Below are 17,466 nucleotides of genomic sequence, written 5' to 3' on the forward strand. Positions count from 1 at the left end.
AAAGAGAGGTACGGGATTTCTGTTACAGGACTTGGGCAAGAGGAGCCCTAGATCCTATAACTACCCTGCACCAGGTTTTATAACAAAAATGCAGAAAGCTGGAAATATATGTAATTTTACCAAAGGTGCGGGTACGTTCCCGAAAATTTGGCAGAACAGCGGCGCTAATTGAATGATGTAGCTCTGGGTTCTCTGAAAATTCAGCAAAACAGCGGCGCTAATTGGATGATGTAGCTCCGAGTTCCCCGAAAATTTGGCAGAACAACGGCGCTAATTGGATGATGGAGCATCGGGTTCCCTGGGAATTCGGCAAAACAACGGCGCTATTTGAGTAAGATAGCTCCGAGTTCATCGAATTTCGGCAGAACAACGGCGCTAGTTGGAGGGTGTCGCTCTGAATCTTCGGAAATTGGGCAGAATGCCGATGCCCAGTATGAGCTCCCTAAGAATTTCTCTACTTTCTCTCTATTGGATAAAGAAACTAAGGTTTTTAGACAGAGTTTACTTTGAAAATGGTTGGAAAACAGAGAACCAGAGGTTTTTTTTATCTAGAAAATAACTTCTGAAAAGGTTAAATTGGGCAGAATGCCGATGTGTATACCAACTTATTGATGGTCTCTTTGTCTTCTGAATACCCATTCTTTGTTGAGAGCCCCTTCCCTAAAAGAAGTTCCTGGACTTATGTTGACGGCATTGCAACTGTCATCACTGATGAGGTACAATTCTCTTTTGTCTTCAAAAATCTTTTCTATGTATGCTTCTTCATTCTACTACTATGCTACGTTATTGGTGCTATGTTTACTTAGACATGATACTCGTTGTCACCAATAGTGCATTTTGGTGATCAGTCCAATCATTTAGCACCACAGCTTTCGCATCTTTTTGGTGACCCATTGTTTTGTCGGGTGTGTGCATAAAAATTGGTGGTTTACCTTAGGTCTTACTAATTGCTCTAGTGTAAACTGGGCTAGTTGTTTGGACCAGTGTTTAAAAACGCGGATGTGACGCGGAATGCGGACAAGAAAAATCCTTGTCAACTCGGCGCTGATGTGGCCAAGAACGCAGTTGACGCGGTCAACTTGGTCCTAACTCGGGAGAGTCAAAAGAGTTTTTATTGACTCTACAGGGCAAAACACGGAACGCAGATGTGTGCGACGCGGAACGCGGCCAAGAAAAATCCTTGTCGACTCTGGCGAGTTCCTTGTCGTGTCAAGGAGTTTTTAAACACCGGTTTGGACTCCTTTTGTTCAATAACTGATTTCTGCATTTTTTTTAAGCACTTCATGTGTTGGACAAGCAAGAACAACCGATAGGAAACATTTCTTGAGTTGAGTATTGCTTCATATTTTGTTCTTGTCTGAGTTGTACTAATACTACAGTTTTGTGCATTATTAAAGACTCAATGTATCTGTCATTTTTCACTCCTCTATTACAATTATCCGTAACCAGAACAGAAACGTTGATGTCAACTGCCCATTCTTCCAGGAAATGCTTATGTATGCACTTTTTGTTTTATAGTACATCTTATCGGACCAGCAAATTGTGTGTGAATGCACAGAGTTTGTATAATAACAGTTGCATGATATTTTTTCCGTAAGTAGTTTATTTGATCCTTGTTAAGAAAGTGATTCTTCTTGGTATATATGATTTGATTTGAACTTTTGAAGGAGGGTGTTGAACATACACATGAGGCATGTGTATCTTTGCCCATTGTTAAGAAAGCAGAAATAGATTAATAAGATAAATTATTGGTCAATAAGACAATCTTAAAGATGTTGGATGGGTAATCATCCAACAAAGATGCCTTTTGGTAAGAAGAGACACCTATATCGAAAGATAGATAAATGGGAATAGATAGATTGTTGAGATGAAATTTTTCATTTTGTTTAATTTTTTAGCTACTAAAAACAGGTAATAAGTTGTAATGGGCGTTAAGTTCTAGGCAGATAGATCTGTTGATCACTTGGAAGCTGAGTCGGCCACCAATAGAATTGCACAGAGCGATGACATTAACTAGAAGACTATTGGCCTTGAAAGTTACAACTGTTTCATGTTGAACGGGCTAACAGGTAAATTGTTTAGATAATTTGATACTTAATTAATCGTTTAGATAGTATGATGACTTAATTCATGGAGGTCAGGGACCTTGCGTAGGAACACATGAAGAATGATGAATCTTCCATCCTTCTCAAGAGAATGGATAGAGACCTGATTGGCAAATTTCAGATAACTTATATGGCCTTTAACAAGCTCTCATAATTTGGTTTGTGCTAATCATCTTTTGAGCGTTTTTGAATTGTAAAAGAAAAGAAAATCCTTTCCTTCGTATCTTGGATGTTATGTTAACAGAGATATCAGATCTATTAGGTGAACAGTATTGGTTGACAAAAGCATTTGATTTTAAAGGACTTAGGAAGTTAAGGGGGAAAACGGAACAGTTTCAATGAAGTCCACTAATAAAAATGGACAAAAATGGAAATAGAATATGCTCTAGATTATTTCCTTTGTGATATGGTACTTTGGAAAAATTTCACCTGCAAGCTGAATTTACAAATGAGATGACTAGCTAGAGAATACCCCCATGTAGACCTGATGGAGAAAAAAAAATTTATCTTGCTATTGATTGACTAGAGTCCTAGACATCAATAGTCAATCAAAAAGATCTTGGGCTAGTAAGATACAATGTAAATTTTTGTATTCCAATGAAGAAACAGATTATGGAGTTGTCACTTACACCCCCACAAGCTAAAATGGTTTATATTGTTATAAGTTTGACTTTTGTCCCCTTAGCCAAAAACATGGTAATCAGGCTAATATTGACATTGCATGTATTTATGTTTGCAATACGATCATGGTCACATTTCTTAAATTTTCACATTCTCTGAGACCATAGGTAGACAAGAAAAAATAATAAACTAAAGTACCTTCCATTTCAGCAATGGCCTTCTTTATCATGAGCTGTTGGCTGTATGCTGTCATATTCTTGTGGTGTCTCTGTTTGATGAATGGGAACTGGTATTGACACTCACAAATTCAAGCACTTTCTACAATGTAAGTTTGTCTTATTTGATTTGCTCGTGGAACGTAAGCTTGGAAATTTGGAATAATACAAGGATTAAAATTTCAGCATGTAAGGAGATTGGCTAACAGAGAGACGGATAGTCTAGCTCGCTCAGGAATGAACATGCTTAGATTAGAGCTATTTGACTCGCTTCTCCTTGAGTTTCTCTTGTTTTGTTGATCATTATTGTTGTCTTTTTGCTTCTTTCTTTTATCATCCATCTCGATCGTAGTTTTTTATCTTTAATAAAATAATCTATCATTCAAAAAACAATACAAGAATTAAAATTTCCATTAATCAATCTAGGTTTTTAGAAGAATATGAAGGTGTTTTAGAAATTGAAAATAGGCCTCTAAACAAGGTTTTTAATACTACAATGATTTCCTTTTTTGTAGGGACAATATGATACAAAAAGCCAAGAAACTAAAAAAACAAGAAGAAAAAGATTACATTTGGAAATTGAGAATCAACTAGAAAGCCCATCCCATTCAAAAAAATACTCCACCAACATAAACCAAACGTAGAGCACTTCACCAATGCTTCCTCATGTAAGCCACAATATAGAACTCCAAACCCAAATGAAAGAAGAAAATGCTCCCCTTAGTCGTAGTTCAACTAAAGCTCCCCTTAGTCTTAGTTCAACTTGCTCGTATGTGCACGCCAATGGCAATGACCAAGATAGTCATGATAATAAAGAAGAAGACAGAGTGAACCAGGATCGAAATCCCACTTGTGCACATGTTCCCACATTCAATCGCCCTTATCCTCGCTGGCATCTGTATCAACAGCCCCGGCGATAGGAGAATGAAGAGAACAACCGCTATAACTATCGGACCCCAGTCGGTTCCCATCACTTCAAAGGGAGATGAGCTCTAGTTCTCTGTCTCTCTAAATCTCCAACAGATTCAATGGGAGAAACAAAGGGTGATATTTTATGGAGGGATGGTGATAACAGCTTTTGTTCTTTAATATGGAGAGGATGTAAAACTTTAGGAGGAGGAAGACAATGGCCCCAGAAAGTAAGAGATGTAATGGAGTGGTTGCTTTTTTACTCTTACAGATTCAATGGGAGATAAGCAATTTGTGGAGGGATAGGTGATATGATCAGTATCAATAGCTTTTGTTCTTGAATATAACTATGGTGCAAAACTTAACGAGGAAGAAGACAAAGGGCTGAAAGGAAGAGATGCATGTAATAGGGTGATATGAGTGTCAACGGCTTTTGTTCTTGAACAAGGGAGAGGATGAAAAACTTAAGGAAGAAGAAGACAATGGTCCCAGAAAGAAAAAGATGTGATGGTGTGGTTGAGTTTTGTACTATCTAAAAGAATCAATGGGAGAAACAAAGGATGATAAGTAATTTGTGGAGGGATGGGTGTCAATAGTTTTTGTTCTTGAATGAGAGGAAACCAAACCAGGGGATGAAATAAAATGGTCTCAAAAAGGAAAAGAGAAATGTAATGGGGTGACTGCTTTTTGTAGTCATGGAAGAAGACAGGTGCCTTCCACTAATTCATATGTTTATCATCTACTTTAGATCTCTTTTTATTGCTTATTCCTTTGCCTGGCTTGCTCAAAGCGATGGAAAAGAAAGGAAAGACGAAGAAAAAGAAAAAGAAAAAGGAAGGCGAAGCTTTTCATGAGATTGTTAACAATAACAGGCATGTGAAAAGGTGCAGAGGTAAAGCTTAGTGGGAGGTTTGGAATGCTTGCTAGAGTGGTTTTCCTTGGGAATGCTACTACTGTGTGTGGAAATATCAGGGTTCATAAAAGGTAAAAGAGAAAAGTACAAATGAGGGAAATAGTTTTGAGGAATTACGGATTTTGGGTGCTATTTAAAACAATCATCAAACATGGGTGATTCTTCAAAATCGGGTGGAAAAAAAACCCCAATACCCTTCTAACATGATCATAGTTCTCGTATGTTGCCCTTCCTGACAAATTCACTACCCAGCATCAATCATTATCTTTAAATTAATATTTTATTATTTATCACTTCTTTTTTGGCTGAGAACGACTAAATTATTGAATAATTTATTATTTACACATCTCTTTTGGTTGAGAAAGGCGACACTAATGAATATTTTATTATTTATCACTTCTCTTTTGTTTGAGAACGGCGACGTTATTGAATATTTTATTATTTCTCACCTCTCTTTTGGCTTAAAACGGCAACGTTATTGAATATTTTATTATTTCTCAAGTCTCTTTTGGCTTAGAACGGCGACGTTATTGAATATTTTATTATTTATCACGTCTCTTTTGGCTTAGAACGCCACCGGATTCTAGAGTACGCCGTCGGAATATTAAGTATGCCGCCGGATTCAAGAAACACCCACCATTCAAAGATATTAATGCAGGTGAATCTACGTCGTTCGTAGGCCGAGCATATCAAATCAGTGATCCAGTTGTTTCGGACTGTGGGATCACAAAATTTTATGACACGTATCGACGATCGATATCGAAATTATGCAAGATCATATTTTTCTGAGGGCCAAATAAGTCAAGTTCACAAGTTCACAAGAGTTCTAGACGGCCCGCAAATCCACAGCTCACGTTGATCTATGGAACAAAGAGTTTTAGTTTGATTAGAATTGCTTTAGAAATTAGTGGAAGAGTTGGACGTTCAAAGTTTAGTTATTTTAGGATTTGAGAGAAATTTTAGGATAGTTTAGAGTGTTTACTTTTTAGTAAGTTGTATTTGTTTTCCTAGTTTCCTTGGAAGTAGAATACGTCCACAGAAACTCTATAAATTAGAGCATTGTAATACGTTTTGGGGGCTGCCTTTTGTGAATAAAATTGAGTTTTTTTAAGGAATTTATTCCTTCTATCTTCATCTTCTTCTTGGATTGAATTTACAATTGAAAAAATTTCAGTTTTGTATCTTCTTTCCCCATCTACTTCCATCTTGTTTTATGCAAGATTTCACCATTGAAGTAGCCCCATACCTGCTACTATTTATCCTCAACTAACTCCAATTTGTTTCAGCCTTCTCCTTCATAGGTTTCTTGGTAAAACCAGTCCCTTTTTGCAGCCCTTTATTATCAGCCGAACAACCCTTTCATCCCTTAAAATCAGCCCCTTGATATAACCTGTACTCTCCCTTGATTATCACCCCTTTGATTAACACCATATCCTCTAGTTTAACCGCTTTCTCCTTCATCCCGGATAACAACAAGCACTTACAATCCTTCTTGCTAGCCTAGAACCCCCTAGCAATTAACTCATCTTTGCTTCCTTTCATTAACCAGCTATTGAAGTGATAAGCAGAAACTTCACCTATTTAATTTGCAGCCCATTAGCTAATAGCCATTCCTTTTGTTTAGTCAAAATTACACCAAAATCCAAGCCACCCACTAACACCCTAAAAGCTTCTTTATTATTTCAATTCGCTATCCGCCCCCCCCTCCCCCTGCGTCAGATATCAAGTACGCCGCCGGAATATCGAGTACGTTGCTGGATTTTCTGGGTTCAAACATGTGTTCCAAACGTATCGAGTACACCGTTCCGTGCTTCAGATACTAGAATGAATATCTGACGAGGCAGAACCATCTCGATCGAGATGACAGACCCATTCTTTGTACTATCAATAGGATCAATTATAACAAGTCACACACACTCATATTCTGGAAATACCGAAAAAACGGAATTCAACGGTCGAACTACCGGAATAGCCTAGAAATCTAATCCCTAAGTAATTCATTTTTTATTGAAAACTAGCACTTCATGGTTCTTATGGACCTAACTCTGGAGTATGCTGCCGGAATATCAAGGGGTATGCCAGCGAAAATAGGGTGTACGGCGGCGGAATTCATGGGTACGCCGACGGAATCCCATACAAAGAGATGGCAGTATTACTAGAAGAGGCCACCGTTCCATATTGATGTTCACGTGTCGTGGATCCGACCGTCTATGCATATTGGCGATGGCCAAGATTTAAACAAACCCAAGGACTCTGGGTTCAAAGGAAAATTTCAAATTCAAACCAAACCAGCTGTGAATAAAGGCGTCAACGTTCCAAAAAGTTTTTTAACACGTGTCAAGCATCCTTCTGTCTCTAGTTATTTCCGACGGCCAAGATCCAAACGAACCCAAGGTTCTATCAGTTCAAATACATATTCAGACGAACCAAATGAAGCCTTGTGCAGTGCGCCAACATAAATGAGGTGAGATGCATTAAATACAGGGGGATTTTCTCTAAAAAGAAAATACTAAATTAATGAAAAGGTGAATCATGAAGGACCAAGATATGAGGACTCCATCTTGGTTCTGATAATGTTAGAAGGGTATTGGGGTCTTTTTTCCACGTTATTTTGAAAAATCACCCGTGTTTGATGATTGTTTTAAAAAGTACCCGAAATCCATAATTCCTAGAAACTATTATCCACATTCCGTACTTTTCTTGAGCTAAAAAGGAGAATGATCATGCTAACGAAAGATATAGTTTGCAAAGAATGCTTTCCATGCAAGTAAGCTAATAATATATGATTTTTGTATTAGAGAATGATACTTATATATGATCCATCCGTAGTGGTGCCCAACGTGGTATTTTAGCCCATGTCTGGCAGCTGGGATTTTTTTTTTCCATGAATGATAATTCGCCCCTTTTCTTTACGTGGGGAACACCCAACTTCCCGTTACGTGCAATCCGGGCCGTTGAGTCTTTCCCAAGTGAAGTAATTCAGACCTCTGTGGTCATTGATACACCGGATGTGGCTGTTCCAAGTAAAAAAGGGGGGACAAATATATCACTTCCCTGATAAATTAGTGTCTCCAAGCGGGTGGGAGGAGAGATTTTAGAGGGCACGGTTGAGTTGAGGGTGAGAAGTGGCTAAAAAATCAGGAAAAAGTCGTTCATATTTTGAGTGGAGTTTTTTTTTTCGTGATTTTTCAGGATTTTCTTACCCTTAGTACCACGTAAATGCAGATTTCAGTCATTTTAACATACCAGCCCCTCCACGGTACACAAAGAGGACCAGCTTGGGCGGTCCAATATATATAGCTACAATTTCATATCATCATTCCAAACCCTTATGCCATGTTTAGCCGCCATGAAAGTTTTTTCCATGAAATATAAGTTATCAGAAGATGGGAGAGCATCGAGACGGTTGCAGAGGGGCACGGAAGTTGGGAGAGGGAAAGAGTTGAGAGGGCTTGAGTGAGAAAGGACTTGAGAGGAGTAGCGAAGTTCAATCCCAGCTTACCTATATAGAAGGGCAGTGATAAATGGACCCCAAGTATCTTAAATCGGCCCCCTATGTGTCTTTCTCTCTCCTATGGGTTAGAGAGAAAGAGGAGAGGGAAAGACACATAGGGGTCGATTTGAGATATATGGGGTCGATTTATCACTCCCCATATAAAAAGATTTATTACAGTTCCCAAAAAGCACCCAGAAGGCAATTAAAAAAGAAAAGGCAAGCTGAGCTTGAGCAATTATTAAGCAACGGTAGTGCAAATATCAATAGCCTTTTATTTTTCAGCCCCCCACTTGCTTACACTCTTAAGGCTCTGTTTGGATGCAGATGGTTACCGTGTAGATTAGTGGGTGTGTCATTATCAATAGGTAGGACACAAACTTTTTTAATGTTTGATCCACCTAGGATTTACCTGGTAGAATAGTGGTAGGTAGTGTTTCGTTGCCAATATCGTATAAGTAATTGTGGGTGTGTCATTACCAATATATAGAAAGAGAAGCGAGAGAGGGAAGAGAGAGAATGAGAGAAAGTAAAATTCTACCTGAAGAATTCCACCATTTTGGAGAAATGAGGCATGGAGGGTATAAGGAATTAAGGAGAGCTCATGGGTGGCATGTCACTAGTCAAGCCAGACAAACCAGACAAGCAATAATTAGCCATCATTCTTGTCTAGTGGTCTCCGTGAAGTGTGATGCTAAATTTGCAAACAAACACCAAAAAGTGTATTTTTTTTTGCTTGGAGATTAATCATTCTTTGGATTGCAGGATTGCTTGGGAAAAGTTTGGAAAGGAAAAATATTTCAAATATTTCCTACTTTTTCACACACAATAATTAGTTGAATCAACCGATTCAATTTTTACTATCTTCAATTTATGATGATACTCCTCTAAATTAACCACAATCATATCAATTTCCCTCTAAATGGTGGAATGAAGAAATTTCCCAGGAAAAAAATTCCCATCAAAATGTTTTTCTTGCAATCCAAATAAGGCCTTGGTTTTTTCAGAGTAAAGCATATGCAGCCATGGAGAATTAGAGACAACATATAAAACTTAGAAGCTCAAGATTTAATGCAATGATGGCAGTGGTTTCACTCAATAAGTTCGTCACACCAGAGAAGCAGGAAATTAACCATAATCATATCAATCATTCCCCTCTAAACCGTGGAATGAAACAATTTTCCTAGGAAAAAAGTTCCCATCAACAATGGGTTTCTTGCAATCGCAACAAGGCCTTCCTTTTTTCTTTTTTTTTCAATTTAAGAAGGCATCTGCAACCATGGAGAATTACAGCGAAAATATAAAACTTAGAAGCTCAAGATTTAATGCCATGAAGTTAGGGGTCTTATTCAGTCAGTATATCACACCAGAGAAACAGTGAGCCCTCTTACAAGGACAATATTTTACAACAAAAAGTTAACTGGAGATATACATTGGTGAAGGCCCATAAAAAATCATTGAGAGAAACAGTTGCCTTACAGATTATATATTTGCTTGCATAAACAACTGCATTCGTTTCTACAACCCAAATGGATCGAGGAGAAAAAAAATAGAAAGGGGGTTTTGTGATACATAGCAAGAACCATTCACCGATTCAAAGCAAAAAAAAAATACAACATATATAGTGAGTGTCGACGAGTTGGATCGGGCTAACCTGATGGTTCGCTCGGACTTAACTGGTTAGGGAATAAGACGGAGCGATAACACACGCAGGAGCTTGGTGTATTATCCCTTGCCAAATCTCATTTAAAGAATTGGCAGCTTGGATAGAAGTTGGCCTGCAAAACACATTCATCAACTCAGAATGCTTCTTTCACTCGTAAGTAATCACAAGAACAATTAAGCATTGCTGCAGTTCATAAAAAGAATCGTTGAAATACTGAAAATGTTGTATTCGGACAAGCAAAAAATGTTGGTCCAAAGAGAACCAAATAATTCGATTAAAGAAGCTTTAAAAGCTTAGTCCACCAAATACAGTCATCTGCCATTCAGGGGAAAAAAGTAAATACAGTCATCACCTTGATACCTTCAGATCTCTAACCTAGGCTTTTGAACGAGTGACAACTCAAGTATCCTCCAGCAGGAACATTGTTTTTTTTGTTTGGAAAGATGGAAATTTTTATGAAGAGAAAAAAGGGAGAAAAGAGCCCTGTAACCGAGGCTTATGGATCCCATCAAACTAGTGCGCAAATCTCCATAAATGGGGTGGCTCCCTTTCAGCCATCTGATGACATTAAGGGAGCCACCTTGGATAACCACCGCTCTCACCTCTGCCTTGTTAGAGTCTGATCCCAGCAGGATCTAAAAAAGCCTATCTCTTCAATCCATGCTCATTTCTTAGTACTCCGCTAACTCCTGTTGGCCCAGGATTGCCCAAACTAGATCCATCAAAGTTAAACTTCATCTTGCCCGGACCTGGTGGCTCCCATCCAGGGATCGCCACCTGCTCACCCCTAGAGCAAATCACTCTCCATCCATGCCAGATTTAATAGGCTGAAACAAATCTATGGCTATTATCTTCGTGTTAACGAATTGCGACCTCTTAACGCAGCTCTAAAATACCCGTGCATTCCTTTCCTCCCAAAGGACCCATATTGTGGCCAGCAAGACCACTTTCCAAAATAGTGTACCTCTTTTCCTCCATGGAGCGAAGAACCAACACTCCAATAATAGGTCAGTGAGTCTTAATGAGAAAACCCACTATAGTCCGAATCTATCGATAACTCTACTCCATACTTCTCTATCCATCTTGTTGTGAAGGACCATATAGTCCATTGACTCACCTGATTCCGCACAAAGAGCACAATGGTCAACGATCAACATATGATGACTAAGCAGGTGGTCGACTGTAAGTATCCTGTCAATAAATGTGGTCTATCCAAACGCACAGATCCTGAGGGCACTAGCATGGCCCACACTCTGGCTAGAAGCAAGGATCCATGACTGGGACAAGCTGATGGTAGAATGATATGACATTGAAGATCCCAAATGAGCACCAGATCCAAACCCTCCTATCTTTCACCAGTTCTCTTGATGTAGCAGGCCTCCCAATCCAGTTCTCTGTCGAAAAGGTTCCTTTTGAAATTACTCTTCCACGATATCCTTCCATTCCGTCCACTCAAAACAATCCTTAACAAACACATCCTTGTATGTAACCACAAAAAATAAGTCTGGAAATATAACCTTCAATGGGTCCTCTTAACAATGTGCCAAAACAATCTATTCCATGTGCCCTTTCTATATGATTTTTTCTTGAATGGTAACATAGCAATAAATACAACCTTCAATGGGTCCTCTTAACACCACTTATGGTGCCAAAATCATGCCTCCAGTGGGAAAATACACTCAATAATCTATTGCATGTGCCCTTTCTATATGATTTTTTCTTGAATGGTAACATAGTATTCCCATAGGAGCTGGTCAGGAATGTACAAGTAACCAGAAGTATACATTATAGACCACAATGCACCCATCCCATATTGGAAATCGTGCCTACAACTATCAAATCTCTATTAACTCCATTCCGCACTATGGTCTGCATCTCAGCCAAACTGATTATCAATGAGAAGGTCCATTACTTCTTCAATCATGTTAGCTAAGTGCCAACAATTATAATTGAAAGAAGAATAAAGGTGAAAATATCCTCACCACAAAGTGGACTTGGTTTCTTGGGCAAGGAACGAAAAAGTGTTTATCGCTTTATAATATGGGCGACATCATAAGGGATTGGGAACTGTTATATTCGAAAGAGAACAAAAGGTGAAAATACCCCCAAAGTGGAAACCTCTCCCCCGATATGGGTAAGAGCAAGATTAGCGGATTGTTTTGGGATGAATATGGCAGTACTCTATTTCATTTTCCGGACCAGCTAGGATTTGCCGCTCAAATGAAGCAGAGGCGCAACCTCTACTATGGGGCTTAAGATTGGTTCGTAAAGCACAGATTGAGACCCTTAAATTAAAGGAGATTCATCAAATGTTTTGGAATGGTTACGCAATCATGATTATATATTCGGCCAAAACCAAACTATTTCAGCAGAAATTTCGTGTTTCCACCAAGACCAAAACAGAATTCGCATGGAATCATTTTTTTTACAGGAATTCGATGAAATTCCAAAATTTCCTTCTTACAAGATTGTCACTGAAATTTCCATTGAAATTTTACCACGAAATTTGGCTGAAATTTCCACCAAAAATGAAATATTTTGATTTCCATTGTGGCCGAAACCGAAATTTAAAACCTTGCGTACAATAAATCATCGGGATGTTAGGAATTGGCAAATAACATTACAGAAGTGACTGTCATTTGCGCGATGTTTCAACACGAGCTTATGCATATGAAGAGACCGGCTAATGAGACAGCGGATCATTTTGCAAAAGAGGGAGCAGAAACGGTCAATGTGGTAACCATTGGCCCTTGAGCGTCGAGAGGCACAAGGGGGGGTGCATCAATAGGATACGAGTTCAAGGGGGTTACAGTGGTTGTAAGCTATGTGTGGGACGCCTCGTTCACTAGTATGTATTATGACTTCTGTTATTATTCATTAAATCGTTATCTTAAAAAAACGGCCATTACCCTTCTAAGCTCATCCATCTAATGACATTGAGGAAGTCTCCCTCAATGATAACTGCCCCGCCAAAATCATGAATAGTAACATGATTTCCAGCCAATGCACCAATGGTTCAGCTTCATTAGAATCCTTTTGCCTCGCCAGTAGGGAGAATACCAATCTTGGGATTTGGGAATAATTCATGTCCTAACTATAGTTACAAAGTTGGGATTTGGGAACAATTCAATGAGGGTGAGAAGTTTAAGGCAGGAAGCCTCAAGGCTACCACACCTCCCACACGAATTTCAAGAATCCTCTCCTTCCAAGGCCAAAGCCCACGAATGAGAGAACTCCAAAAAGAAGAAGAATAGGACTCCCGTCTCCATTAAATGTTCGATCCATGATCCAAAGATCCATGGATTGAAAAGGAAACCCCAAGAAAATCCTCACCCAAATCTTTTGTAGTCAATCTTCTTCTATACACAAGAACATAAGTTTGACTTGTGTTCTTGCGTATGACCGCACCCATTCAAAAAATAGGAAAATAAATAAATCCTTACCCTATCCCAACAAATCTGTCAACTCTTTAATTCTTATCAACTAATGCAAATATGACCGCACCCAAAATTGCAAGATAGGCTTCGCATTTCAGAAAATGTACGGATGTCTCCCAACTCCCAACAAATCTGCCAACTTGTGCAAATCCATATGGTAAGCGCTACAGTTAAGCAAAATGTGCTGACACATTGAAATATGCGAACATCATAAGGGCAACACAATAAAGGCGCTATTTTCATGTATCACTCATATTCTGTTTAGGAATTGATGTGGGGCCATGTGTGGGGAGTTTTGGAGCTGCAATTTGAACCACTATTAAGAATGTTTGAACCACTATTACACCCTTTGAACCACTATTGAACCACTAGTACAGCTAATAAGCATGTTTGAACCACTAATGACACACTCTCAAACACTATTACACCTATTAAGATTGTTTGAACCTCTATTGACACACTATTATACCTCTTAAGAATGTTTGAACCAAGGTTGCCAAAGCGGGAATCGAAAGCGGGAATTGAAGGCTCCCAGGGAAGAATCCTACTCAAGGTTGCCAGAGCGGGAATCGAAAGCGGGAATCAAAACGGGAATCGAAGGCTCCTAGGGAAGAATCCTGCTTCCTTGGTTTGAACCACCATTGAACCACTACTACAGCTAATAAGAATATTTGAACCACTAATGACACCCCTCTCAAACCCTATTACACCTATTTATAATGTTTGAACCACTATTGACACCCTCTCAACCACTATGGCACCTATGAACCACTATTGACACACACAATACATCTATTAACTATGTTTGAACCACTATTGACATCCTCTCAACCACTGTTGGGACCTCGGAACCACTACTCTCTGATCAAATGGGTATGTTTGAAGTTTGAACCACTACTTACAACCTCTGAACCACTACTCTCTGATTTCACGGAGGGTATAAATAGTGGTTCACACTGATCAAATACGGGTTCAAAATGTTGGAATAGTGGTTCAATATATTTCAAATAGAGGAAATAGAGTTTTCAGATATATATATATATATATATATATATATATATATATATATATAGAGAGAGAGAGAGAGAGAGAGGGGGGGGGAGAGAGAGAGGGGGGAGAGAATAAATGGATATTAACTCAACTTTAATGGCAATGGAAGCTTCTCCTTCCCTCTGTTGTGAGAGGGACTTGGGATCCAGAGGGGAAGTAAAGGTGACGAAATGGTGGTAAAGGGGGTAAGTAAAAAGGTAACTTTTGGAGGAAGCTTGGGATCAGGTTTCTCGGGAAACTCAATCATGCTTTTGGCGCTAAGGGGTATTCCCGCCACACTTTGGCCACTCTCCGTACCAACCCCCTCATTTTGGTCATTTAGAAAACGGTCCCTCATGCATGCCATTTGAGGAATAAAAGCCATTTTTTAGGTAATTTTCCCTTAAAAAAGAAAACAATCAATTTGGATGCATAGAAAAACAAGATCGGAAGAGATTTTTTTAAAGGAACCAACATCCTCACAATAGGATAAATAAAGCAAAAAATACATCTAGCAATCAGTAAAAACCTGCAGCAAATCTAGGTGATACAAAGAAAAAGGAACAGAGTATAAAAAGGAAAAAAAAAATGTCAAGCAGAAATAAATAACAAATATCAGAACAGAAAACTTCAAGTACAATAAAAAAAACACAAAAATCTAAGCATATAAAAATAACCTAATATTCCATTTTATCATAAAAAAAACAATCAATTTAGATACATAACAAAACAAGATGATAAGGTAAACAGGAACCAACACTATCACAATAGGATCAATAAAGCAAACAATACATCCAACCATCAATCAAAACCTACAACAAATCTTAACCCTAAAGAAGCAAATAGGCAATACAAAGAAAAAAGAACATCAATACCAAAAACCCTCACCAGGCACTTCTTTCCGCGCAGACGCCGCTCTCGAATCCGACAAACTCCCCGCGAGAATCGATCGCCCCAACCACGAGAGATTGGAGACGAGCCCAACAAAGTAGAGGACCATCACCAATCCAAGAACCCAAGGCATCAACATAAATCCGATAAGGAAAGTCACTGATCCACAGAGCATCAAAGCCATAGAGATCCCAAGGAGGAGTGCGGCAAATCCAGCCGGAGAGATTTCTGGCCGCCTCATGGATGGGGTTACAGACATGGCAGACGAATTGGAGTACGTCAAAGGAAGAGGAGGTGGGCGGAGGGTGCTGAATAGCAGAGCACATAGCTCGTAGAAAACCCTAGATTGCTGATCTTGATTTCTCATCTTTTACCAATCTTTCCAAACCCTAACCCTAGAAAATCCAAAATCCCAGACAAAGAGGTATTGAAAGAGGAACCGATCTTTGGAAACCCTAGAAAATCCAAAAGAACAGACAGTGAGAGAGGTTTAAAAGAGGAATCGATCTTTAGAAACCCTAACCCTAGAAAATCCAAAATCCCAGAACAAAGAGGTCTTAAAGAGGAACCGATCTTTGTAAACCCTAACCCTAGAAAATGCAATATCTCATAGAGAGGTCTTAAGGAGGAACTGATCTTTGGAAACCCTAACCCTAGAAAATCCAAAATCCCAGAGAAGTACAGCAAATCCTCGTCTGCATGTTTTTATTGTTGGAATTTTCCTTATCCTTGTCATATCCCATTTCTCTCTCTCTTATCCAAGAACCAAACAAAAGTTCCAATCAATTAAATCGAGGTTACCTTGTTTTTGGACGCGGGAAAACAGGAAGAAGGAAAAGGAAGATGTGGATTAGATAATGAAGAGGGGATTAAATGATTTTTTATTCTTTTGTAAAAGGACTGGTATTAAAAACATACGTGGCATTCTATTAACTTGATCTCAACCGTTCATCTGGTGATCTCGTTAGTTAATGTCGGCCGTTACTAAATGGGTTTTATTTACGGTTGTGGGAATGTGTTTCAGGTAAAAAATCTAACCATCACTATCTTTTCCTCGTTGGGAATGGGATTACTCGCCAAATGGGATTTGCTATGGAATTTCGCGGAAAGCCATTTCGACCATATAGGCTCACTATTCATGGCTGATCTCTCATGCAAAAGTCATCTTAACTAAGTAGGAGTGTTATTATCAAAACAAGAGAGTGTGGGTATAATCACTTGCATGATCCAACGGCTAGGATCGCCAAGTTGGGTTTATGTTCATGTAGTTGTGGGTGGGATCAAGAAATCCAATCACGCACACGCAGCATATATGGCCCCAAAAAGCGGTTGTGGTAAGGAAAGAGCCTAACAATGGTCTTTTTAGCATTTTCCTAGTGTAATCATATATTCACCCCTTTTTTCTTAGGCCCATCCACCGGTAGTATTAAAGGGTAGGTGGTCATAAGCATAACTCATAAATAGGGGTGTAAATGGATATTCGGAAATTCGATTACCGTCCGCATCCGAATCCGTTTAAAGCGAATACTATCTGAATCCGTTTCAAGCGGATATTATCCGAATCCGTTTATGAGATATCCGGCTCTTAGCGGATGCGAATCTGGTAAATGATATATCCGAGCCGTTTAACATCCGAATCCGAGAAGTAAATCCTTTTTATTTATTATTAATAATATCATTAATATTTATTTTTAGTAATGACATACTATCTTTTGTTTCTATAAGAAAAGTGAATATTCTTTTTAGAAAAAATAAAATAAAAACAAAAATAGCCCAAACCCATTCCATCAAAATAACCCAAACCCATTCCATCATATACAAAAAAAAAAGGAAAAACCCAAAGACTACTACCAACACTATCATCCATCCCCATCGCCTTTCTCTCTCTCTCTCTCTACCTTCGTTTTAAAAGGAAGAAGAGGATCTCATATATTTTAGGGTTTGAGAGTTAATTTTGTGAAGAGAATGTAGAGGTCTAGTTTTAGGATTTAGAAAATTCATTCGAGTAAGTAGGAGAAAAAAGATAAAGTGCTGCAATAAAATATTCGAATTTACCGGATAAACGGATACGGATAATATCCGAATTTGAACAATATCCGACGGATACGAATTCGGTAATAGATATTAAATATCCGTCGAATCCGAATCCGAATTCGGATAGTGTATACTGTAATCGAATTCGGATAT

General features: G+C 38.7%; 1 protein-coding gene and 1 long non-coding RNA gene across 2 annotated transcripts; both read right to left on the reverse strand.

Annotated features, from left to right (window-relative positions):
- Positions 1 to 3,388: 3,388 nt before the first annotated feature.
- Positions 3,389 to 4,433, reverse strand: LOC143890836 (uncharacterized). The gene has a single exon (XM_077395514.1). It carries the CDS (start codon positions 3,910 to 3,912, stop codon positions 3,700 to 3,702), a length of 213 nt encoding a protein of 70 aa, XP_077251629.1. The 5' UTR covers positions 3,913 to 4,433; the 3' UTR covers positions 3,389 to 3,699.
- Positions 4,434 to 9,629: 5,196 nt separating this feature from the next.
- LOC143890837 (uncharacterized) lies at positions 9,630 to 16,272 on the reverse strand. The gene is made up of 2 exons (XR_013255264.1): positions 15,277 to 16,272; positions 9,630 to 10,034 (listed from the first exon to the last, which is right to left on the reverse strand). It is a non-coding gene; the product is annotated as an uncharacterized LOC143890837 (long non-coding RNA).
- Positions 16,273 to 17,466: the final 1,194 nt, after the last annotated feature.

This window comes from Tasmannia lanceolata, unplaced genomic scaffold (genome assembly GCF_043159265.1).
Source record: "Tasmannia lanceolata isolate RefF3 unplaced genomic scaffold, GAP_Taslan_0.1 ptg000013l, whole genome shotgun sequence".
Classification (NCBI taxonomy): Eukaryota; Viridiplantae; Streptophyta; class Magnoliopsida; order Canellales; family Winteraceae; genus Tasmannia; species Tasmannia lanceolata.